This window comes from Varanus komodoensis, unplaced genomic scaffold (assembly GCF_004798865.1).
Source record: "Varanus komodoensis strain SLA01 unplaced genomic scaffold, ASM479886v1 scaffold15, whole genome shotgun sequence".
Taxonomy (NCBI): domain Eukaryota; kingdom Metazoa; phylum Chordata; class Lepidosauria; order Squamata; family Varanidae; genus Varanus; species Varanus komodoensis.
The window spans coordinates 26,780,087-26,807,209 of record NW_025335440.1 but is presented as its reverse complement, the minus strand read 5'-3'; the positions used below and the strand labels follow the sequence as shown (position 1 = coordinate 26,807,209).

General features: G+C 39.5%; 2 protein-coding genes across 2 annotated transcripts in view; one reads left to right on the top strand and one right to left on the bottom strand.

Moving 5' to 3' along the window:
• Window positions 1-70: 70 nt before the first annotated feature.
• SLC25A40 (solute carrier family 25 member 40) lies at window positions 71-26,096 on the top strand. Its single transcript, XM_044424913.1, has 13 exons — window positions 71-186; window positions 1,968-2,088; window positions 3,461-3,520; window positions 4,008-4,114; window positions 4,664-4,731; window positions 6,363-6,487; window positions 7,728-7,901; window positions 9,699-9,808; window positions 11,005-11,086; window positions 12,773-12,853; window positions 13,150-14,889; window positions 24,512-24,599; window positions 24,775-26,096. Exons 2-11 carry the CDS (start codon window positions 1,992-1,994, stop codon window positions 13,266-13,268), a joined length of 1,023 nt encoding a protein of 340 aa, XP_044280848.1. The 5' UTR covers window positions 71-186; window positions 1,968-1,991; the 3' UTR covers window positions 13,269-14,889; window positions 24,512-24,599; window positions 24,775-26,096.
• Window positions 17,947-27,123, bottom strand: part of RUNDC3B (RUN domain containing 3B) — a 52,811-nt gene continuing 43,634 nt past the window's right edge. The window contains exons 10-11 of the mRNA XM_044424912.1: window positions 25,061-25,182; window positions 17,947-18,092 (exon numbers count right to left, since the gene is read on the bottom strand). Coding sequence (XP_044280847.1) covers window positions 17,947-18,092; window positions 25,061-25,182 — 268 coding nt within the window. The remainder of the gene's footprint in view (window positions 18,093-25,060; window positions 25,183-27,123) is intronic.

Here is a 27,123-nt window from a genome sequence, read left to right as displayed (position 1 = left end):
CCGGGAGGGGGAAGCGGAGGCGCCGCCCAGCAGGGAGGAGCTGCTCTGGCCGCCCGCGGCCGCTTGCCTTCCTGGGCACTGTCAGGCCGAGCCACCGAGGCGTCCTCCCCCTGCGCGCTTTTCCTCAAGGACCGCCTGGGTTAGGATCGCCGCCGCTTCTCTCGCCCCCTTTGTCACTTTGCCCAGGTAAATGGCCGACTGCTGCAACAGCCGCATGGGCGTCTTGGACTGCGACTAAAAATTGCCCTTGCTGGCTGTCGAAGGTTGGGATATAAACAAGTTTCTAATAGAAGTGCTTTGTGGTATTCCGGGGGCGGTGTTGCTCGATGGGGCCGTAGGTTGGGTCCCAGCATGTGCGCCATAATGAGGTTTGTGTGTGATACAATTTGGAGGGAGAAGATGCTTCCTCAGAAAACAAGCCTTGAGCCAAATCCAGCATTCCTGGGTCCCAGTGGCTTGCTGAATCTCACATTCACCTACTTTTTTCCAGGTTATAGCGGCTGAACTTTAGACTACAATCCTCTCTTTCCCTATTTGAGAGCAAGTGTCCCATTGAACACTGTAGGACTTTGCATATACAGGGCTTGTGCTATTAACAGCAGTGCTGGAGAAGACTCCTTCAACATTAAGTATGATAATTAAGTCTAGATGCGAATTGTTACTTACACATTATATTTATTGTGCAACATAAATAAATACGTGCAGCTGCACAGTAAATATGCTGAGAAGACTCCTGCGAGTCCCTTGAACTGCAAGGAGATCAAACCCGTCTTAGAGGAGATCAACCTGACTGCTCTATAGAAGGCCAGATCCTGAAGATGAAACTCAATACTTTGGCCACCTAATGAGAAGGAAGGAGTCACTGGAGAAGAACCTACTGCTGGGAACATTAGATTGCAAAAGAAGAAGGGGACAGCAGAGGATGAAGTGGCTAGATGGAGTCACTGAAGCAATCAGCGTGAGCTTAAGTGGACTTTGGGGGATGGTGGAGGACAGGAAGGCCTGGAGGAATGTTGTCCATGGGGTTGTGATGGGTCCGGCACGGCTTTGCGACTAACATAGCATAATTTTAAATGACTTTTAGTGGCTTAGTTCACAGTACTTTCCACACCAATGATTTGATAAAAGGAGCACAATCTTGGCAGTTTTATGTTCAGTTCCTTTCCTAATTCTGATTAACATGGAGTTTGTCTTTTTCACAGCAGTTGAGCACTGGGTCAACATTTTCATCAAACTGTCCACCACAGCCCCAAAGATCCCTTTCTTGATCAGTTGCCACTAGCTCAGATCTCGACAGCATATACCTGAAGCTGGGATTTTTTTTAAAAAAAAATTGCTCGTATGTACATTAGTTTACATTTAAATCAGCATGAAATACATTGTAGGGCTGCAAAAAAACCCCTTTCAACATCTGAACTGCACCAGCTTCATTTCTTAGGTCATACAAGCAAACTAAGAGGGCATATCTGCTGGAGGAGAAGTGATTGGTTGCACTCTGGACTCCTTCCCTCTTAATTCAAAATGCTGCAGCTAGACAGCCAACACTGACTGTGCTGCTAAACTGCAGGGCAGGATAACAGAGTTCTCTTCTCTGTACCTCTTGCCTTGCATAGGATGCCTTTAAGTGTGAATCTGGAGGCTTATGGGCATCTGATTGGACTATGCCTTGTTAGAGGTATAGCGAAGACAATTGTAACATTCCTAGAGCTTTTCCAGTGATGCTTTTGAACTTATGCATAACAGCAAAGCAGCTTTCATAATTACAAACTGGCGGGCAGATTGAAAATCATTTAATAACAAACAAAAACAATTTGCAGACAGAATTACAGAGAATTCAGTTGTCAGCACTTTATTCTGATGTATCTTTTTTCTTTAAGTATTCCACAATAATTCTTCCCACTGCCTCTTGATGTTTGGTGTTGTTTTCAAAACAAGAATATTTAATCTGTGTTTTTTTTTTCAAACAGGTTATGTTTCCCAAGGAATAAATTATGGATTCCAAAGACGACAACAATGGATTATACAGGATCACACCTTCTCAGCAAGCATTCTGTTCTTGCTGTGGTGCTCTACTTACATCAGTTTTGGGTAAGGATAAATTTTTTCAATTTACTTAACTACACAATTTTAATAGTTTAGGGAGCATTCTTTGCCAATGCACATCACATTCAGTGATTTTGGCCACTGAGGTACAGTGCTTCAGAGCAGGAAGGAAAACATGCTGAGGCATCATTTTTTATTTTTAAAAGAACTTTTTATTTTTTATTTCAATGATATTTTAATAACTTTTAATATCAGTTTATAGGTTTTAATATGCAGCCAGGGTGGATCTGGATTTTATCTGTATTATGTTTTATTTATGTAAGCTGTCCCGAGGCTACGCGATGGGACAGCATACAAATGCTCTAAATCAATCAATCAGTCATAGGATATACTGTATTTTGGTGACATCACTCCTGCCCCTCCTCTCTCCCAAAAGTCCTCTAGAGATGCTCTTGGAAACTTGGGAGAACCAGTATTGTGGTTCTTTGCAAACTACCTGCAAAGAGGGGGGAGCACAAATCCTCAGCAGCAAGGTTAGAACAGTACTTTTTTTTAGCTTATAGCTGGGATTTAAAAAAAAAAAATTCTGTGGCCCACTAGAGTCTGCCTTGGAAATCGCAGTATCATGTACACTGTAACTGTTAATGGATCAGTAAAATTAAGGGGTGTGGTGGGGGAGGAGTAGTGATGGTAGGTCCATCTGATGTAGACAGTGCAATGTCATACGCTGGCTCTAAAGTCCATTTTGGAAAAGAATACAGGGAAACATCAAATATATGCATTCAATTAGCATATTTTTTCATACTGATCACTGTAATAAATGGCTATCATTATTTCATTATTCATTATTTGTAGTGGCTGTTACAAAATGTCTATATTTTACTCCTTTTGCAGTTTCTCATTTTGGGAACTGCAAATAATGATAAATCCCCTTTATACCATATGACAAAGAATTCTACATTATCACAATATGGGGAGTAGTGCAGAATATGCAATATTTTTATGGGTCATTTCATTGTTTTCAGTTTTATGACAAATTCTGTTTTACACAGTATTATTGGAGTCTTTATAACTGGTGTTCCATTTAGAATCTTAGTACTGGGGAGGGGCCTTATAGTTCAAACCCATTTGGTGTGGAAGATTCAGAGCTTAGAGCATTTCCAATAGTAAAGAGACGCCTCCTATTCCCATACCTTGCTGTTAATATGTTTCAATATTACCAGTTCAACTATTTAATATGTCAATATGTCTGTCTTGTAAGTTCACCCTAATAGTTATAGTTCTGCTCTTTGGTGCAGGAGAAAACTAATCTGTTGTCTCTTGTGCAAGTTCATTTATTTATTTCTAATTTAAGATTATTAATTTATGAATTCACAAATACAACAATGTTGTCTGTATGGTTGTTTGTTTTCCTTAGTGACACCTCTAGATGTTATCAAAGTCCGACTGCAAGCACAGAACAATCCATCCCTCAGAGGTATATCTGTATAGTTATAGATTTGGGTTATGGGGAAAAATGTCTGTTTTAATGTATTTTCATAATATGTATTAGTGTTAGAATGAGAAGAGTACATATGGTGAGTAGGTCACAGAAATATGAAGAGCTTTAGTATGTGAAACTGCTTCTGATACTTTACACCAATACTAGTAATAACTTTGTTCTCTGACTAATGTTTATTTGTAGATTATATTATAAATTAAAATTATATTTAATTCAGTGTTGAAGAAACATACTGTATTATAAGTGGCAAAATGAGAAAGGGAATTCATCACTACTTATTTCATAGAAACCTACAACACTCATTTATGTTCCACGTAGAAATCAGAAAAGCAATGTTTCAGCTATGTAGGGAATAAATGCTGTATGGGTTCCTTTGTCACACCCCTCTCCAGAAAATATGCATGAGGATGTGCTTCATCCATTGCACTCAAGATACTAGGTTTATTGTTCACCCTTTTATCAGGAAAGCCGTTTTTGGATTCTGATGGTTTGACAGATCACGTTTATCTCTATGAAAATGGAAGCGGCAAAACTTGGAATAGAACATCTGGCCGTTTTACTGGCATGATGGTAAGGGGAAAGGCATATTAATATTAACTTTTCACAAGTCCATGTAGTTTTGAGATGACTTTGAATAATGCTTGCAAGTCACTTGAAATAAAGACAGATGTACATTTTTAAAAAATTATAGGACCAGCATAAAGGGATAACTAAGAAGTTACCAAGATCAATATATGAATGATAGAAACTAAGAAAAGACAGGATTATAAGTAAGTTGTAACATCTGGTTAAGTCCTTAGTTCAACTGTGTATTGTGTGTGAAAGAAAATCTCCTACCCCAATGCATTATGGAGAAGAACCTGCATTTTCTACTGTTACATTTGCTATCTGTGAAATGATTCATATGTTCTGATGTTATAAAAAACATAAGTTCTATAGAAAAAGTGTGAGGTGTTTTATGGCAATTGAAATGGCATAAAATGGTTGAAAGACTAGATCATTTTTATCAGGTATTTTAAAAATAAATTGCATTTAAAAATAAATTGCAAGCCAACAAACCACTCAACAAGATTTTTAAAAATCTACAACTGTTTTCATCTCTGTATTTGGTTACTTTAGGATGCTTTTATGAAAATAGTTCAAAGAGAGGGTGTGAAAGCACTGTGGAGTGGATTACCTCCATCACTGTAAGTTACATTACTCTTTCTTCCTGTAAAGAACACTGCTGTATAAACAGGAACTTTTGTAGTAACAAATGTAAACCTTAGAAAATAAATGTTGCCTGTCCTCATCCATCTCTGTCAACACTTCATATGTTTATGTATTGAAGAGTAGAAACTGAAGTACATGGTGCAAAAAGTTTAGTGAGTAAGGAAGTCATACAATTTAACAAAGCTTTGTCAGCCGATTGCCATAGAATTGTTTGCTTCTGTACAAGCATGCATATAAATGTTTCTAAAGAAATAAATGTTTGCTTTGGAAGATGCCTACTGTTCTGAATGTTTTTAAAATAATTGGATTTAAAAAAACTTGAAAGAACTGGAAAATCTTCTTAATCTCTTGAGAAACCAATGTCATGGTCCTACATCTCCCCCATTCTGTAGGTAGGCATCCAAGGAAACTATAAATATTTTTCCTGCCATTAAATTCAGTGGGTTGGGAATGTTTTTAAAAAAGAAAAAGATACAAAGGGGAGGGGAAAGTAGCACACTTTCCTGAAATCTGACCGAGCCTGCATGGGTCTGCCGGAATTATGAAGTGGCATTCTTCTGCCGTGAATTCTTTCTCCTGCATCTTATAGACTTGCTGTGTAAAACGTTTAAAGTGCAGTCCAATGCACATTGATCCAGAAAAATTCAGCTATGCTGGCTTGGGCATATAGAACATTTTTCTGTCTAGAACACACACAGGATTCTATCCTAAGGGCCATATTTTTTAAGTATGTGCATCACAGATTGCACTATTTGCCCATGCACTATATAGCATATTTAAGTGTGATGTAGATTCAAAAATTATGTTTCATTCATTTATTAAGGTCATGATCCAAAAGTAAACTTGTACACAGCAATAAAAGCACTACTCATACTCTGTCTTTAAAGGTACAATCCAGAAAAGACCATTGCTCACATCTGAGGTAGGAGTGCTTTCTCTGCATCCAAGCAATCTTCTGGTCCCTTCAGTGTCTGGGGCTCCTAGGATTATTCCCTGAATTTTAAACATTTTAAAATATGAAATAGCATGGGCCAGAGGAGGTAGGGTGGAGTTTGATTTTGTAGCTCATGACTGGCACTATCTCATAGTGCACATGGAATCGCCAGTTACCAATAATGCAGTCTCTCCAGAACCAAATGCCTTTCTTTCTGTGCTAAGAAACTGCAGTATTTATACAGCAAAAAGCAGTACCTTTAGAGCATTGAAATGACTTTCCTATCTTAAAAGACTGTCAGCTGTGATTTTTTTCCTTCCCTCAAACCCTAGAAAGCTGTCATACACTGAGTTAATCCATTGCCCGATCTAACCCGGTACTGTCTATTTGACTGGCAATTGGGTTTTCATTTTCTTGAGCAGAAATCTTGCCCATCACCTACTACCTGATCTTTTTAATTGAAGATGGCAGGGATTGAGCCTGGGCTCCTCTAAATACAAAGTACATGCTCTGCGGTTAAACTATGGGCCTTCTGGAATAACCCTGGCACTGTATTTTAACTGGAAGGAATACATTAAATTTTACACTAGAGGTAATTCTATTTTATATATATCTTTTAGCTAGAGGAAATACGGTTGATCGGTAATATAAATACTTATACTTTTATTTTAGAGCAGTTTCAGTTCCAACGACAGTAATTTATTTTACCTGCTATGATCAGCTACATGATGCCTTCATTTCTAAACTAGGAGAAGATAATGACTACATTCCACTTATTGCAGGTGGTATAGCCAGATGTGAGTCAAGCAGCTTTTAACCCCTAGTCTTCTGTTAAACTTTATTTCATATTGCTTAAAAGAAAGTTTGGATGAAGTTACATTTGTAGTTGCAAGGAACTGTCTAAGAAACCATTCATTATGCTGATTTTCATTATCAGCTTCTTTTAATATGTAGAAATGGAATTAAAATAATTGGATGTAAAGAGTTTGTCTAAGTGTACAAGGTTTTTTCTGGGTCAAGGAGCCCGTTAACCATGGTTCAGCTATCAGGAGAGCCTTTTGGACTTACATGTTCCTTTCCCCCTTCTTCTCTTGCAGTTTGAACTGTCCTTGCCTTCCTTTCTTGGAACGAACCATGATTAATCTTATGTCTGTACCAAGGTTAATGTTATGCATGCCAATTTCACCTATTTCATGTCCAAAAACATTGCCCTTATGTGGGTGTTTCTGGTAAAAAGTATTTCTACCCACAGCTGCTATCAGAAGCTCAAACAGCATTTGACAGCAGTAGAACTATTTGAGGCAGATTCAGGTTTAAAGGAATCATATATAAAATGGGCTTAAGAACCCAGATTTAACAAATGAAACAAGTGCACACAGTTGCAATTAGTGCAGAATACATATTACTACAAGATGTCTGTGCACATGTTATGCTTCTTAGTCATGTTCTGTGACATTGAGAAACCTATACAGAGTGGGAGAAAAACCTTTGAACTGAGAATCTAAGAACTGATCTAAACAAACAAATTTTATTTGGCATGAGGGGTTTTTAAAAATCTATTTAAGGTAAAACAAAAAACAGATGGATGTACATAGTACTGCAAGTCATAGCTTATACCCTTAATATTGACAACTGTACATGACTTGTCAGGAAAGAAACCACTGTGATTTCCATCTTTCAAATATTTTTGGACATTGTGGTGATCCCTCTGGAGTGTAGTAGTTGAGTCTGCAAGTAGCATCTTTGGCAGTGGGAGAAGATTTGAGTTTTTGTAGACTGATTCTTATGCACAATTTTAAGGAGATATAGGAGGAAGCAAGTTTCTCATAATAAATTGGTTAGGCTTTAAGGTTTCATAAAATTCCTCATTGTTTTTGCTCTGTAAGGTTATTCCATGGTAGAATGATTACCTGCTTTGAAAAATATGGCAGATGTTGACAAAATACAGAAAACAAAACTTGTCTCTCAAATGCTGCTTGGAAAAATTCTCTGTCAGAGTCCTGCTTGAGCATTGTGCCTTTTCCCTCTCAATTACAGTGTTTTCAGCTACAATAATAAGTCCAGTTGAAATGATTAGAACAAGAATACAGTCTCAGCGGTTGACTTATAAAGAATTGGGAGCTTGCATTAGAAGCAATGTGGCCAAAAACGGCTGGCTTTCACTCTGGAAAGGATGGGGCCCTACAGTTCTTAGGGACGTGCCATTCTCAGGTACATCCTATTTTGAACCTGTAGAAATCTGTCTTTGTTATGTTTATTGGCTCCTGCAGATTCACTTTCAATGAAGTGATGAAGATTTTACCAAGTGGGAAAGTCAGATAAGATGATGCCAAAATAAAAATTTTGTAAAACTACATTATGTTCAAAATGTATGGGTTTTACATAGCTGGCTATGATGGTATACCGAGTACACCAGTTACTGAGGCACATGGGCAGGTGGAACTCTTTCACCAATCCTGCTTGAGAGACCCTTTTGGCAGCTGGAGTGCTGGACTGGATGGACCATTGCTCTGATCCTGCATAGCTTTTGTTATGCTCTTCTGATTCTTTTCCTCTCATAACCAGCATAGAACTGTGCTGGCTGTCCTGACCTCAAAGAGAGGAAAATGTGATTGGATAAGGCAGGGAGGGAAAATAACCAGAGAGGTCAGAATAAAAGCCTCTTCTGAAGCCTCTCCAGACTTTTCCTCCTTTTCTGAAATAGTAAAATAGTAGAACCCAGGGTCACCCCATGAAGCAGATTGGTGGGAGAGTCAGGACATACAAAAGAAAGTACTTCTTCAAACAACACATACACTGTGGAATTCTTTGCCACAGGAAGCAGTGTTGACCACCAATCTGGAAGGCTTTAAAAGTGGATTAGCCAAATTCAGGGGGGAGAATGCTATTGGTTACACTGGTAGTAGGGTGGTTTATAAGCCTGACCACAGCAGTTTGGCTTAGCATGTTTTGTGAATCAGCCCAATGAAACTTAATTTGAACAAATTGTTATTTTTGTTTAATTTTGCTAATGTGAAGTATGTTTCCATAAATATAATTAACTGCACAGATCTTCTCTTTGGTTTATTGTCTGAAACATTGCAGTCAGTAAACATTCACAAAATTTAAAAACAAAACAAATAAAGGGAAGTAGTAACCCTTTACATTGGTGACTGCTTATGCTCCTGTTCAGAGGTATATACAGGGATAATGCATGGTCAATAGGAAAATATTTGCTGTGCTTTTAGGGATGCTCCTGACTTGTTCTAAAGTTAGGAGGGAATCAGTCTTTACAGTTGTGCTTGTTAAAAGTGACCCATAGTGAATTAAATAACCTGCCATACACACAGTGACATTTTTGGCTTCATGCAATATTTGGCCATGGTCGAATTGGTAGTATAGGGATAGTATTTGACTGATCAATTGACTGACATAGCAGCCCCATTATTATGGTTTTTTTTTTAAAGATTCATAATGGCACATTAGGGATGCAGGTGGCACAGTGGTTTAATCTGCTGGGCTGGTTGATCAAAAGGTCGCTGGTTCAGATCTGCACAATGGGGTGAATTCCCGTTGCTCCATCCCAGCTCCTGCCAACCTTGCAGTGCGGAAGCATGCAAATGCAAGTAGATAAAAAGGTACCACCTCAGTGGGAAGGTAACAGCGTTCCGTGCACTTTGGTGTTTAGTCATGCCAGCCAAATGACCACAGAGACTGTCTGTGGACAAATGCTGGCTCCCTTGGCTAGGAAACTGAGATGAGCACTGCCCCCTAGAGTCAGGCATGACTGGACTTAATGTCAAGGGGAAACCTTTACCTTTACCTTTAATGGGACATTAATGAACACTGCAGTGTGACCAGTGGTTGACCTGCTTTGTGGAAGTATATTGTTACATCTATTTTCTAACAATGGATCCCATGCAAATATGGAAGAATATTCTTTCTACTTTTCAGTGTTGCATATTAGATTTTTTAATGGCTCTTGTATTTTCTGACTCTTAATAGTTGCTATAAAATTTCTCCCCATAGCATTATATTGGTGGAACTATGAATATTTCAAGACACTGTTATGCAAGAAATCAGATGTACATGAGCCAACAATTCTTATCACTTTTTCATCTGGAGCAGCAGCTGGTTCTGTAAGTCTAATTTCTGTTAATAAGAATTCATTTAATAAGCATTACATCGCACTGATATTTTTCTACAGGAGACTGAACACAGGAATTCTGAGAAACTTAGGTTTGCTTAATCCTGATTGAAATTAATAGTATATTGCTTTAACTATATGCGTATATTCCACTATTTTTAAATGGGGTTTAGGCATGCTTACATTTCTTTCTATTGAATACTATCCCAGTTCATAATCTCATATAGAGAATATACATATAAGTAGTCTTGCATAGAGAGTCTCCCATCATCTGTCCTGAGAGAAGAGCTACACTTTCATAGCCAACAAACAGAATGGCTCTTCTGCGTGGTAAACTTTGTCCACAGCACCTGAAAGAGATAAGCTAAACACAAAGCATAGGAAAAAAGCGGAAAGACAAGGCATTGGTGTTAACACCTTAGGACATGCAGTTGGCTACTTGGCTTCCACAGACACAATTTCCTGTACTCACAAAGTACTTACAATTTAAATAAAATCCGCTTTTTCCTGGAGGTTGGAAGCACTTCAGAATGAAGTGCTGATCCCCATATGCTGGACATCTTTACTCTTCTGGACTGTCTGTAGCCAGAGATATAGAGATTAGCCGAGGCCAGTGCTTTGCTCTGACCTCTTGGATACCACCACCACCACCCCAAAAAATGGAAAGAAGAGACGTAATGGCATGTTCTAGTAATGGAGGAAAATTGAAGGTCTGGGAAAGTGGACAAATAAAGCCCATCTCATTTACAAGAGCAGTTACTTTTGACAGCTGTCAAAAGTAAGGCTTTCTTTTAAAAGAACATTTTTGGCAGAACTAAAGAGGGTCTCTGAACAGGAACATATGCAGCTGTAAAATCTGTATATGGTCCTTTCAAAAAAAGTTCATGCATGTATGGATTGTATTTATTTTATTTAAAATAAGCAGTACAATTTAGAAAGTCGAATCTAATCTAACCACTGAATATACGTTTTATTCTGTTTGCACAATCTAATGCAGTTACTTGCCCTTTAGTACCGCTGGACCTTAGCTACCTGTAAGTTAGATTATGGCAAGTAGGTTATAAGAGCACCATCAGTAATGTTGTCTTATTGATGCTAATGAGTATACAAAATCTGTCAGTGAAAGTTCCACTGACAACTATTTGCATGTAGCTATTGCAATGTTTACAATTTAAATATTTTCCCTAGATTGCTGCTCTATTAACTTTACCCTTTGATGTTGTAAAAACACATACACAGACTGAACTTTGGGACTTGGATGTCACACCCTGTAAGTTCTTAGTAATCCATTAAATATTTTTGTTTCACCAATGCATCCTAATACAATATTTAAGAAAGCCCTTCCTGGAGATTTAGTCACTACCATCCATGCTTTTGTAATATTATAGATGGACTACTACAGCAATTGCCATGTGGGCTGGGCATAAAGAACACTTGGAAGCTGATATTACAGATGTCCACCTGTCTCTTTACTTAAACAAGAGAGATAATATTCAGTCATTAATAAATATTCAGCCAATACTGCCCAGTGGCTACTGTGTCAAGGTTTAAAGGGCTAGTTATTATCTATAAAACTGTAAAAGTTTTAGTGTAGCTTGGAAGCATGTGTGTTCCAAGACTGCTCTTGTGTAGATTTTTGGTCTATTGTGGACCATCACAGGATACTCAAAACAGGACCAGTATTGTTGGCGCTTCTACACTGTGCAGCCAGCTTCTTAAGATTAGCCACAGCACATCATTACCAATTGTAAGAAAATGCTGTAAGATTTTATTCTATATATATTTAAATGCATGCCTGAAGTGTTTTATGATTGGGTCAACAGAAGGAGGCTTATTTTAAGGTGCAATCTAATCAGAATGCCTTGGAAGATTATCAGCATTCTGTGCAAGGTAGAATGAGCACAGAGGTGAAAGTCACTACCATGCTCTTTCCACCCTGCAAAACAGTTTGCCAATTTCAGCTGCTTAAGTCTGGTTTGTTTTTGTTGTTGTTGGTCGTGAAGTCGTGTCCGACCCATCGCGACCCCATGGACAACATTCCTCCAGGCCTTCCTGTCCTCCACCATCCCCCGGAGTCCACTTAAGCTCACACCAACTGCTTCAGTGACTCCATCTAGCCACTTCATCCTCTGCTGTTCCCTTCTTCTTTTGCAATCTAATGTTCCCAGCAGTAGGTTCTTCTCCAGGAAGTCCTTCCTTCTCATTAGGTGGCCAAAGTATTTGAGTTTCATCTTCAGGATCTGGCCTTCTAAACAGCAGTCAGGGTTGATCTCCTCTAGGACTGACCGGTTTGATCGCCTTGCGGTCCAAGGGACTCGCAGGAGTCTCCTCCAGCACCACAATTCAAAGGCCTCAATCCTTTTGAGCTCAGCCTTCCTTATGGTCCATCTTTCACAGCCATACATTGCAACTGGGAAAACCACCTTGGAGCATATCTTGGTGGTGTTGGTGTCCTTTCCCCCCACCCCATACAATGCACCAAAAAGCCATCTCCAAAGTTGTTGCTTTAAAGATACAGCCAGTGCAATCTTTTCTATGCCACTTGTGAGGAGTTTGGAGATTTTGCAGGTATGGATCTGAGCAACTGAGTAGTTATTTCAGTGTTATCTAGTAGACATCGCATGGTCCTGCCCAACTGTCATATGTTATTGAAAAATGATACATTTATTATTTTTAGAATGCTAGCTGTTGTTGCTGTTTGTATTGTGCTTTTACTGTTTTTACTATCACATTGGTTTTTATTTCATGTTCTGTTACTGCCTTGGAAATGCTGCTACCCAGGAAGGCAATCAAAAATTTTTCTAAGTAACTTAAGAGGGCACAAGGATGTTCAAAACTTGTTTTCAAGCCACTTGGAAATTATACCATATAGAAAAAAAGTATTATCACAACATGGTATCTCTGTAGAGAAAAAGGAAGTTTTTCTACTTTTCTGTAGTACTTTTCTTTTATCTAGCATCACAGCAACGGAAAGCCTCAGTTTGGAAATTATTGAAGAGAATTGTTGCTAAAAATGGATTTTGTGGATTATTTACAGGTAATTTTTTTCTGACTTTAAGATATGTCTATGGAAATATCACATAGTACAAAACATATCAGAGTTAATACTACATGGCCTAAAATGTTTTATGGTCTATTCGCAGTGGGCAATTATCAGATAAGCAACATAACAAATCCTTCTTAAATATTATTAGTAATGAAAAAAAACTTAAGCAATTACTTTACATACAAGACCCAACTGATACTTAGATTTCTTTTAATCATGCAGTTTTCACTCAACAGTTTTCTTCTACTGCTGTGTGCTTGAATACTTGTAATTTTTCCTCTCCATAGGGATTATTCCAAGGCTAACAAAAATCGCTCCTGCTTGTGCCATAATGATCAGTACATATGAATATGGAAAATTTTTCTTTCATAGATTAAATAAAGACAAAGATGTGAAGAACCATTAGTGCTGCTTCTGTAAATTTAAAATTGGACCATTGACCAGTATGCACAAGGGACATACCAAGGGCCATACAAAAAAACGTTGCATCCCAAGGTACAGTTCATAAGCCTGTTTCACATCATCCATGCTATCTTTAAAAATGTGTTGCACAGAATGCCTACCTAAGTTCTTAGTTATAACTAGTATTCTCATCTTGGTGGAAAACTTGCAATTGATGCAAGATAAGCTGCTCCACCTTGTGAAGTACAGATTGTGAAGAAGATTGTGTACATGAATGAGGCACACAACTGAATCCCTTCAGCTGCTACACAAAAATTGCTAATGTTTAAAGAAAACTGCCAATATCCAGATCTGGAAATTTTGTATGCTGCTACCTATCCTGAATTTTCAGGATACCACTGCCGAGAAACTACCACCATTATCTGTTAAAAGGATGCAAAATCTCTCAAGAACAGTAGAAATGTTTTACACATGAATTTTCATACATTGCTGTATAGGTGTTAGGCAGATTGGTACCCACCATCTAGCAATAAACTGTGCATATGGTACTGTATCCTGGCAAAGGGATACTGAGCTATTAAATACACTTGATAAAACAATGCACATGCACTGTAGCAGCACAGATATACCTTGGAAGATTCCTCACCACCACACCTGTTTCTTACTATACTTGTATTTACTAATAAAACTTGTAAACGATGTCAGGTCCTTCTTTGTGTTTTATTAGCACACTGCTGTCTTTGTCTGCTTGTGTTGGCTGATTCATTTGTCTTGTCCCGTTTGATTCCTTGCCCTCTCTGAAGCTACTTTCACTCATCTCCCCTGCTTTTGCTGTTTCAAACAAGAAAAATCTTATTTAACTCATGCCACCAAGTCTCCCCCCTCTTGCCCAGACCTTCCATTGTATCTTCCAGTGAAAGTCCTCTTCCTTGCCGTCTGCCCAGTCCTCTTAAAATATATTTAATTGACAGCAATACTGGCACCATAAGAATATACAAGCCAAGAGGTCAGTGGGGTGAGCTTGAGTATAGGAAGAGTGACTGAATGAGAAAAAGAATGCTGCAGTTATTGCAAAGGAAAGACCATGGATATCTTGAAAAGATTTCCTTTGAAGAGATTAGGCAAAATGACCCTGCAAGGGATAAAAAAGGATAACCATGCATAAATATCCCATTAGAGTCCTTAAACATCAGTTTGACCCTGCTGTTGAAGCATTTTACAGCTATAAAACTCGCCCTTAGATCTGGTACAACCAAAATTTGTACATGCAGGGAATCCTGAGACCCTGTAGTTGGAGGAATTTTCCAATTAGTTCGTTCTTCCAACTTTATGACATTAGCACTGAAAAGCTTCAGAACAAGCCATGCAGCTTCTAGTTGTTTTGCACAGGGTGTGAATGTAATCCTCTAGTGACATTTGCACAGAAAATCAGAGGAACGGATCATCAGACCTAGAACTGAACAGGTCATCCTGAGTTGCTGAACTTACCCAGAGATCTGTGAAGCTGCTCGCTTCAACCTTACTCTAATACTAAGCCTTGAGTCTTACATGGTGTTTCTTTCCCTTTGACTCAGGTAGACCCCAGATGCAGTGTGAGCCAAGTCCTGCAATGATTGAGAAGAGTGGTAACAAACATTTGCTATCTTTCTCCTTTGTGAGATCCACAGTGTGGATTGAGGAGCAAATGGCTCAAGCAGGAAGAGTTTTCAGACAACAGCAAAAAACAAAAAAAACCTACACCAGCTGCTTTTTGGTTAAATATTAGGTCCCTTGGATAGGAAAGTCTATAGGAACAGAAGAGGGTTCTAGTGGCTCTGAGGAATCAGGAGTATTTAACCAAAAAGACTATCAACATTCACCCATTGACAGTTATACACATGACTGTGTTAAGGGAGTCTACAGTATGAAATGTCAAACTGCGTAAGTTCCCTTTTATAAAAAATAAAATAGAGAATGTTTCCCCAGAAAAATCCCATGGGCAAGCACTGCAGGAGGGAACAGAGGAAGGGTAATTTGAGGACACAGGGCTCCTTCAGGGTCATTACACACAGCTGGCTTACAAGGCAGGCATAAGTGCTTCAGCTGCTCAGTAAAGCAGAATGATCACAGGAGGTAGAGTAGGAAAGATGGAGGCTGCCACACAATATACTGCTATACCAATTTCAGGAACAGAATTTGGTTTCTAAAAGGAACAGCAGCATTTCTGGCCACTCTTGCACAAAGACTTGGTGGCTCTTTTCAAGAGCTCACAATAAAATTGTTTTGGGATCTTACAAAATACCAATCCATTATGCTATGATCTCTAAAAGCAATGAGTTGTGGCACCAAAATAAGCCAGCCTGGGGAAAATAGCCTGGTTTCACAAGATACAACAACCTACTATGGCCAGCTAGCACTATGGGTTGCCATGGTATGCAGACCCAGACCAAATAGAAGCTGCACACACAATCCTATCTAATGCAGACACATCTGCAGTATTAACTCTATATACCCATCTATACCTTGCTTTTCCTCCCAAACTCCTTGGACCCCAACCTATTCCATTAAGGCTCTAGCTTAGCCCCCAACCCCATATGAGAGTTAAGGGATTATTTATGCATTTGTGCAAATCCTTTATTACCTTCTCTTCTCCCTGTTCTATTGATTCCTCAGTTGTTGAAGTTTTGTATATAAGCCTCTCGGGGCATAAGCCTCTTTGTGTTACTTTGAAGCATCATATACAGCCATACATAGATGATGCAACTGATATTATGCAGTGAAAATTCAACATTTATGCTAATTTGAGGACTCTTGATGAACTGCAATAAAATACCAATTATTTAAAGGAACAAGGGGTCTTAAATGTTAATAAATTTTCTGGTGGGAAATCAGTGCAATGCAAACCTGCATGATTTGGGTTTGTCCAATTCTGCCACCCACTGAAAGCTTTATGTTGACTATTTGCTCAGTTCTACTGAACAGAAATAGGCAAATGTTCTGTCATCAAGGAAAAGTACAACTACAAAACGTTTAATGTACATGCAACATTTGATACAGCAAGGCAACAAATATGCACATTTTAAAAAATAATTCTGAAAACTTGGCAAGATTTCAGAACCAAGACAATAACCTTTCATGCACAAATATTGACTCAAATGGTTTCACACACACTAGAGAGTTTAGTTATGGTCTGTAAGGGACTGCTCCGGCCAGTCATTAATTGGTGTAACAAAGTAAATGGTTCCAAATCAACAATATACTAGTCCCAGAAAATTTTCACATACAAGCCTGCTTAACATTACTCACACATCTCTAGAAACTTAACTGCACAGAAATAATTTTTCCTCATGTTTTAAAGATATCTATTTTACAAGAGATAACATGCATTAAATTACTTTTATTATATTGCCAGAATGTAACTTCTGGCAGACCAGGAGTGCTATCTTGTCTCAAAACTTAATGCAGCACATATGTAACACATTAAATTTACCGACAAAGAGAAGCATGTAATTATCTGCTTTCTCATTCCAAATCTTTATAGCAAGTCTTAAAAGAGGCACATCTGTTTAGCAAAAATAAATTAATAAACTTACAGTCCAAAAGTTACCTGGACATCCCACTTGATGCTGCTCACTAGAAAATAATGAAAGGAACTTCTTTGGCACAATAAAGCATTTCCTTATAGTCATCGCCTGAGGCTCTGTGTGCAGCAATGGTTTACACAAAATTGCCTGTGATTAATACACGTAACCAGTAATGGTGAGAAACTGATTTTTCACAGCAGAAAGGCTTGTCCTTGAAAAATGCATAACTTCAAAAACCATTAAGACCATATAAACATTGGGTTGATAAAGCTTACTGATAGGTTCACCAGAAGCCCTCTATTTTAAAACATTTTACTGCAGAGCAAAGTAAAACGTACTTCAGATGTACTTAAGAACATCTGAACCTAAAACTTTTGTGAAATATTCTTAAAAGTCTATTTTCGTACTTGCTAGTAGGAGACAAGCATTCTTAAGAGGAGCCACTACTGAAAGTAACAGGATCTCCTACCTTGACATTAAGCTGTATCATAGACACAAAAATCTGGAAGACTGCCAATTTTTGGTACAAGTGGTTCAGTGTGTCCAAATGTCAAATATGTGGAGTAACTCTGATGAAAGTTGACTGTAATTTAGTCAACTCATCAGCTAAAACAACTCTGTAGTATAATCCAAATACAGATGTAGGACTAATGGTTATCATTGTCTGAAGTGGTTTAATTTTTAAATAATTCATCATAGTAGAACAAAAGTCAGACATTTTTCTATACATTCAATTCTAATGCTATTTCTTTACCTACCACTTTAAGTTATCCTTGAAAATGTAAGCATATCTAAAAAAAAGTTCAGTAAAGTACTCATTTGGAGTCAGCAACTCATGCAGAAAAGACTGGTTCTTTGTGGCTAACGTAACCATCTTTTTGTCTTATGGTTGGAAGCCTTAAGTATACATTCAACAGTAGACTGAAAATCATGAATATCATTAATCAAGGAACATATACCCAAGAAAGGTTTTTTTTCTTTTTAAAGACTACAAGTCACTAGATTTTTTAGATTCGCAAATACAGACAGTAGCCATTTCTATACATTGGGTTAAACATCTATGAATCTTGACAGTCCATAAATTGTATACAAATACAGGTCTTCTTTCTATAGATCTGTTCAAGAAGGAGTTAATCCAGGACTTGTCATCTCAGTTGTTGGGCTTGCAAGATATTCACTTGATTTCAAACTTGTGAGAGATTTGTAACTTGCTACTGATGTCAGAGAGCCACAAAGGCCAAGTAATGAAGGAGTATCTTCTTTCCCTATTTAAAAAAGAGTCGATTGGAACAGGTTTTCACATTTCTTAAATCAAATTTGGCAGCATCAGCTGGCTTTTCTTCCTTTCCCAACTATTAACCCTTCAACCAAGCAGCTGTTATCTTAGGAGAGAGGAAGACTTAAAAAAAAAAATGCAACCTAACCTTTACACTGCTCAAGGCCCTAAAAGGTACACAGGCTTTACTGGGCCTCAGCTTCAACACAGTTCAGTTGAAGAGATGAGGAATAACAAAGTGGGGCTGGTTCTCTCTTCCTACAACCCTCAGCCCTTTAACCAGTCACAGTGCTTTCCATTATTATAGGCTTGGGATTTCTAGTCCAGTTCTCAAAGGCACCAGTGTGTCTATAGACAACTTTTCATGCCTGCTAGGCTCTCTGTTCTTTCTTGTTTTCAGTAAAAAAATTTCATTAAAAAAGTGTGGAGATTTCCACACTGCAAAATGAATTAGTATCCTCCAGTGTCATCTTTATTTGGATTCCAAAAAGGGTTCTCTGTTTTGGAGCTCAACCCCCGCTTCTACCTTGTAATTAGGTTCTTGAGTAAGTTACTTTTCTTTTGGTCTCATCTATTTTATGAATGGGTAAGCATCTGTTGGCAACCATTTTGTATGAGTATGCACAACTCAAAATTCCAAATGTACCCACTGACCCAAAAAATTGAGCACTCCATCTGCAAACATGCCCTAGGTTCCATTTCTTGGGCATCATACAGTAAACAAACGAAAGATTCCACAAGTGCCTTGCATTTTATTGTTGCCATGGAATGGTGGGAAGAAAAATAATATAAAGTTAGGATTACAGAGAGTTAGGAAGTTATAGATTAAATTAAAAATGTTATAGCTGACTCCTGTTTCAACCGCATCAACAAGGCCCTAATGTTTCTTTCTCCTTGAATTAGCAGTTAGGGTTGACCTTTAATTTATTCTAACCAATATGCTGATGCAAAGTAGGGGCTTATGTCAGCTTTCCATGGGAGACATTAACAATGCTTGACCAAATCCCATGCAAAAATTTTTCAGCTGGAGTTAGCTGGGGAAATCATGAGAGATCCATGACATCTGTTTATCAGGAATGTAAAAGGACTGCTGATTCCAGATTTCATTCCAACAGCACACAAGATAAGTTACCTGCTTATCTTTGAGATCTGGTTTGTTTAGTAGCTAAAACAGTTATGGTACCATAGTATGCTCATTTTGTCTTAAAGATTTATTTGTTTAAAGTGCAGATGGTGTGGTTCGGTCCAAGAGGATTCTGAATATCAGTATTTATTTTATTTATTTATTTATTTAAAACATTTCTATGCTGCCCCGTTCACCAAAGCCTCAGGGCGGCTCACAACATAAATCAAAATATAATACATTAAAAATATAAAACAAATTAACAATATAAAATAAGTCACCCTGGCCAGATAAAATAAGCAAATAATATTAACAATTAAAATGACGTTTAAATAAAAAGGTCTTCGCCTGGCACCGAAAAACAAATAACGATGGCACCAGGCGGACTTCTCTGAAGAGTGCATTCCATAGATTGGGCGCCACTGCAGAGAAAGCCCTCCTCTGAGTACCTACCCTCCTAATTTCTTTCACGGAGGGTTCCCGGAGAAGGGCCTCTCCCACAGATCTCAAGGGGCGGGCGGGCGGATATGGATGTAAGCGCTCCTTCAGGTAACCAGGACCCAAGCCGTTTAGGGCTTTATAGGTCATCACCAACACTCCATGGGCCTGCCTAGTGCCTCTTAATTATTAAAGTGCTCTGCTACTCTATATTTAGTAAGTGGTGGCAGCTTTACCACCCTATGGGTTATCTAACTGCAGGTAAATCTTCAGTAACAAAGATAGGGCATTCAGATGCTTTCCTTGTGACTCCTGGGGTTGCAAGGGCATAGGGAAAGGTGAAGACTGAGGAATGCTAGGAGCATCCCTCAGCTTAATTTCAGTCTGCCTCTTCTAAACAGAAATGAACACACTTAACCCAGACAGGAAGAAACAAACTATAACAGCCCTAGTTCATCTGCAGAGAAAGGAATAAATTTAACAAATACCGTTAATTATATGAACTATGGTGTGATCTCTGTGTATAATTCTTGTTGTCATGGTTCAAAATTGTAGAGATGTAGACGTTTCCCAAAAAAGGGCAATCAAAATTAGTAGGAAGCTGAAGCAATGCTCCTATGACAAAGGGTCGCCGTGATGGTGGCCTTTTAGTTTAGAAAAATGTTGAGTGTTGGGGGGAAAGTGAAAGTGTGTAAACGATGCATGCTGGGGAGAAAGTGTATCAAGAATGTTCTTTCAGATGACTAGAAGCCAGGGTTTTCCCATGAAGATAAAAGATGTGAGATTCAGGACAGACAAAAAGTAAGTACTTATTCGCACAGCACATAGTTACACTATGAAATTAGCTACAGCAGCATGCTGATGGCCATCAACTTAGATGGCTTTAAAAGGAGATTATACAAATTATGAACAAGGCTATCAGTGACTGCATCATGGCAGCAATATACTATGCCTGGTATCGAGCAGCATGCAAACAGCAGGGAAGCCCTTATGGTCCTGCATTTGGTTTGCTATAGGCAGCTACGTTGACCACTGTTAGCAAAAACATGCTGGACTGTGAATACTCCTTTGATCTGATCCAATACATCAGCCCTCTTCAACCTGGGACCCTTTAAATCCATGGGACTACAAGAGTGCCCAGCCATCCATGTAGTCCAACACACCAGAACAGTGCCAGGCTGGGGAAAGCTGCAGAAAAATGTTTTCTTCTTTCATAAACAATTTTGCTTTTGTAACTATCCTGTATCTTTGTCAATATTCGCCAATTGTGAATGTAACAGTAAATGGTCCATGCAGGTGTTGTTTAATCTGAGCTGCTTGGTTTGAAATTGCTAGCGAGTAGAAAGTGCCAGGTTGGTTTTAGTGACTGGTACAACTAGAAGAGCTAAAAACCATTTTTTATCACAATACTAACACATTTGATTAGATACCAAGAAGTTCAAGGATGAACACACTTTTAGAAACAGAATGCTTTTTTTTAATATGCACGTTTTAATCAACATTGTGGTTATTCATATTTTATGTTAATTCTTTTGAGCCACATCTAATTAGAAATTATAGCTGGGCAATGCAGTTGCCCTACATTTTCAGATGTAACAATCAAATGGAGCAATTTCATTTTCTAACAAAATATTGCTCTGCAGTTCTGTGAGCTCAACAGATTTGACTGTTAAGCTTCTGTTCTCACATTATGATCAATAACGGAGGAATATGGGAAGAGGACCCCAATTTGCTCCCGGAACCAAGATGGAAAATACATGTGGCAAGCAGCTCATACACATAAAAGGCTAATATACAGTGTTCCTAAGTAGTCTTTATGCCACTGCATAAGGTAATCTAGGAGTCTACTTTATGATACTGACTAGGGTAATCAAGTCCCAGGAAGCTTTTTTAAGTGTACAGAATAAAAAGTAAGTGGTGATTTAGGCCTGAATTCTCATTTATATCTTCATATTGTTTTAATTAATACAATTACATTGTCTCATAACAATAATCAAAAAGTCTCTTTCAGTCAAGATTATAAGATGCTCTTGTGTATAGGCAGATAACATTGCACAAACACTTCTGGAATTCTGTGTCTATGATCCTGACAGTTGTTGGAATTCTTATGATTCTCCTTGACTGCTTGTTAGGAGTACCACAGGTAGAGATGCATCAAAGCACCATAAAAACCAAGCCTCTAGCATTTGCAGACTTTCTCTCATGCAGTCTTGGAAAGTGATTCAAGCTGAGCAAGCCCACAAAATGCTCACAGAATGAAGCTGTGCAATTGGCAGCCTGCTTCCACATCATGTGCACTAACACAAAAAAGGTAGCAGCACATGATGCTGAAGCAAGAGACTGCACAGCGTTCGCACAGGGCTCCACTCCTGGTGAGTGCCACACGAACACTAGACACACTTGCCAGGAACTCAGGCTCACAGCTGCATCAAAGCAGACTGGAGTCCAGGGAGCCAAGGCCAGAGAATCCAATGGATTCCTTCCCACAAAACAGGTTTCTCTCACATCCCTAACTACAAGTTGCAAGCTAGATATATAAGGCTATACAGCTGTGTTGTATCTGGAAGGGGTTTTCAGTGCAATTCCAACAGGATACTACAGCGCTGATGGAGATTTGCACTGGTACCCATTTTCACAATTTATTGTTAATTAAAATGTCATAGTGCCAAGTTCTCCATCCTGTTCATGAACATTCTCCTGATGTGCTGTTTAGGAGCAGGAAAAGAAGAAAGAGTTGCGTCCTGGTTCTGTCCTAGCCTCCTTTCTCGCCCTTCCTAGCCCCTATCCTTGCTCTTTCTCCCCCATGCTCCCTATACTTTGCTGTTTCCACTCTCCACCTTGCTATTTCTCTCCCCTCTATCTTCTTCTCTTCGCTGATTCTTCCCCATCCTAGTGCTTAGCCTTGCTCTATGTCCCCCTCTCTCACCTTGCCTTAATTTCCCCTCCCTCCCAGCTACTACCCTTGCTACTTCTCTTCCTACTGCACACGCATGCCTCTTTGGACTAGCTAGTCCCCCATGGCAGGCAGTGACTGGGTTCAGATAAGGTCAGCTTTCACTGACATACAGGTTATTGTGCCAACTTAAGCCAACCATATTAACCACAAACAACTCACAGTCACAACCCAACACCAAACCATGGGTTCTCTTTGTAAATGTTTCATGGTTAACAAACCAGGGTTTGTTAGTCTGGCTGGGTTCAGACAATGTGAAAGCAGGTTGCTTACCTGTAACTGATGTTCTTCGAGTGGCCATCTGTGCATCACACATATGGGGTGCTGCGCCTGTGCAGTGCCTAGGCCGGAAGATTAGAAAGCTAATGGTTTTTGGTAGGAAAACTCCGCTCCCCTTCCCCTCAGTACTATATATAGAGTGGAGTGTCCGCCATTTTCTCAGTCTTTAAAAGACCAATTGTTCACCCCCTTTCGGGAGAAAAAATATTACAATAAGTTTAATATATATATACACACCATGACTATAAGAGCATGGTACCGACAGACGAATCCACTCACTGACACCGAGCAAGGCCGGCGGGTGGGTTGTGTGAATGCACAGATGGCCACTCGAAGAACATCAGTTACAGGTAAGCAACCTGCTTTTCTTCGTCGTGGTCTCTGTGCATCACACATATGGGTGACTAGCAAGCTTACCAGACTCGGAGGAGGGAGGTGCTCTATGCTGTCTCCAGCAACCGAACAAGCCTAGACATGAGTTCCCCGAAAGTAAGGTGGGGCTCATCTGGGGACCCTGGGCCTTGAGAAGTAATGGCCACATCCTAGTCGCCCTTGTAGCGGTAGTGCTTGCTAGATGATGAATTCCTCGGTGAAGTGGGGTGCCTCCATTCCCCACAGCCAGACGTGGTGGGTGCCTCCCTTGGGACCGATGGCGATGGACAGTCCCATGCCGACGGGTAATAGCCGAATGAGTGGTATTCACCCCAGCCCGTGAAGCCTCCGTAGCTGGGCTGGTTGCAGTCTTGGGCATGCCTTTCAACGGAAGCGGCTTCGGTGTCGAGGTGGTGAAAAGGACTCCGCGGCTGGGCCGGATGGAGGCATTGGGGTTGGTGAGTGGGCCCTCGGTGGGGAGTCAGATTTCCCCATCTGAGATAGACTCCCGCATCGGCGCCTCAGACCGTCGAGGGGACGCACTCTCGGCTCGCACAACGCATCTGGGGGATCCCGGCAGAGTAACCTGCATAGCCGATTGCAGTGCCGGTCCTGATGGGGTTGGTACTGTAGCAACCGAGAGCTGGTACCGAGAGCCCAGACGAACCCGAACCACCATGTTTAGAGTGGTCGGGCTTCTTCCCCTTGTGAGCTGACTTGTCTGCCTTGTCCTTCTTCACCTTTTTATGGCCAGAGGACTTATCGAAGCCGCTGTGCTTTCTCTTCTCCCGTTGCTTAGTAGGGGGAGAAGGAAGCTGTTGGGCCCCCATCGAGGAAGTGCCTTCATCCGAAGGACGCAATAAAGATGTGGCAGAGGCCGAGGCAGGGCACTGAGAGGGCGCGGCAGAGGCAGAGCACTGAGGAGGCACAGCCGAAGCAGAGCCAGGCTTTGAGACCAACTGGTCTGACTGCATCAGGGCCTGGTCTCAGAGCAGTTTACGGAGACGATTCTCCTGCTTCTTCCTGACCTGCTTGGTGAAGGCCAAGCAGTGGCCGCACTTGTCTGTTCTGTGCCCCTCACCAAGACAGAGAAGGCATAGATCATGCGGGTCCGCGGGTGGCATCTTGGAACCGCACTCAACACATTTGCGAAAGGTCGCTCACTGTGCCATCGCGAAAAGGAAAGAAGTAGATAGTGCAGAGGGAATAGATAATATTTTTGGTTTTTTGTTTTTGTTTTTAGAGAGAACAAGAGAAGAGATAGTTTCGTAACGAGGGAGAAACAACTTGGAAATACTAGAGAAAGAACTTGGAAATAAGAGATCAACGAGGTAAGTAGCAAGGGAAATATTTAATGCCAGAGCGAACAGGCACGAGGCACAGCAAACGGTGGTCTTTTAAAGACTGAGAAAATGGCAAACACTCCGCTCTATATATAGTACTGAGGGGGAGGGGAGCGGAGTTTTCCCACCAAAAACTGTTAGCTTTCTAATCTTTCTGGCCTAGGCACTGCGCAGGCACAGCACCCATATGTGTGATGCACAGAGGCCATGACGAAGAACAATCCAAAATTCAGTGCCAACTCACGGTCCATATGCAGCCTTGAGTGAGGATTATTGTGTCATCTGAATGAACCCATTTATTATGTGATTAGTCACATCTTCCATAAAAAACATTTTGTGATTGTGTGCACAGCAATTTCTCAAATGCCAAATATATCCAAAGATTTGGAAAGGTAAGAGACCCCTGTTTTAAAATACTGAAAAAATAAATTTTAGGCAGATTATTTTACCTTCACCAAGTGAATTTAATCCGTCCTGCTTCCCATCTCCCTCTTGTGAATGACCTGGATCCAGGGATGTCTGAGAAAGGCTAACATCTGCAGAGAGCTGATCCAGGCTGTGAAAACTCTTTCTGTAAAGTTCAACAACAAAAGTTTCATTAATTATATTTAAACTGTTTAATAAGAGTTAGGGTGTAATTAACAAATGATATAATATGAGTGGAGAAAATGATTAATTGCTACTTTAGCAGAGAGCATCTTCCCACTTCAGGTAGTCCAGACAAATATGCTGCACAATAAATATAATGTGTAAGTAACATGTCAGATCCAGACTTAATTATCATACTTAAGGTTGAAAAAAAGACTTATTGTTAATCATGCGTGAATCATAGATCATTGTTTTCGGTGGGTTTACTTGAAATATGATTAAAAGTGGTTCCAATCCACAAAGTTTAAGGTGTTTAAGTAAAACTATATGAAGGAGGAACAGTACAGGTATAATCTTGTACTCAGTTACTCAGAAACATTTTTCATCATTTAAACAGGAGATGTTCATGAGAAACTTCACAAATCTAGACAAGGATGCAAACTCAGAGGAAGTTATGATTGGCACTCAGGCAAGGAGTTACGCACTTATGTTCCATACTTTTAAGGTTTTCACATTCACCTTTTCCACATGTGCCTGACTGTACTTAAGAACTGAGAGGTTCATCTCCAAGCTTTTCTACAATATGAGGTGGAATAATGGCTTTTCAGTGGTGGCATTTCATCTTTGGAAAGTTCTTTGCAGAAAGGATCACCTATAACTAACTTTGAGCTTTTCCCAGTGCTGGGAAAATAACTTATCATCCCAACATTTTAATGTGTTATGATTTCTATAATTCTGCATTGTACATAATTTAATGCTAATTCTATAGATGTTATGTTCTAGCTTATTTTATGTATATATTGGTTTGTTATATTTTAATAGTTATTGTAAGCCACCCTGATAATCTGATTAAAGGGCAAAATATACATCTCAACAAATAATAAACATTCAATGACAGTGTATCACTGGTGTTTTGTCAAGTTCCAAAGATACTTAAGCAATGTTAGTTAAGTTATCTGTAACTCGCTAGTGACAGTAACAGCACCCCTCCCCATATATTTTAGATTATCCAATGACATCTGCAAGCTTTTCCATGGCTGTAAATAGGTTGTGATATTGCACATAAGAGTCAGACAAAACAGCCAACAACCAGTTGTTATCAACATCAACTTCCTTATCTAGTTCATATGTAATTTTATTCCTGGGTTCCTTAACCCAGAAGTTGCTGATAATTAGCAGGAGCAAGCAAGTGTGCTGCCTCCAACACACGTCTCTTCTGCTCTCAACTAACAACCTACGAACACCCATCCCTACATTGCTACCATGATGTCCAAATCTGGATCCTCTGGGATATTTTGGAATTAAACAACCAATAATTAACCCAATGAAAAACTGAGTTCAGGCCAGAAACAGGCCAGGCCAGAAATTTCAGGCCAGAAACAGGTTATATAAAAGTGGGAGTGGCAAGTGGAGAGGAGGCAGCAAGCTTGCTTCTGCTTCGTCTTCACAACAATGCCTTAAACAACCCAAGGGTACTGTTATGTGTGAACCAGGCCTCTAAGCATGAAAATATGCTTGAAAGTAAGGTGCCAAACTCTGCTGAGATGTGAAGTTCAACTAACACAGAAAGGCCTTTAAACAGCTACTTACATGGGTCTAGATTTTGGCCAGAAGCTAGAGGACTGACTGAATAAAATATACAGTGATCCAAGGCAGTGCTTCAGGACAGTATGACTATCAGTATAAGAATTATTCACAAAAAGGGTTTTGAAATTATTAAATATAAAAAGTGCCAAATTCAGCCCATTTGTATAATTCAAAGACTGGAAAAAAATAAATGGTGCTGTGTACACAGTCTAACCACCAGACTGACCAACATCTTCCTTTATATTACAAGTCTTTTCTCTCCCATTCATAGTTCTGAAGGTTATTAGAGCCAATCTCAAAAGTATTCTATGAATTTTATGTGTGCTCTGCTGGGAAA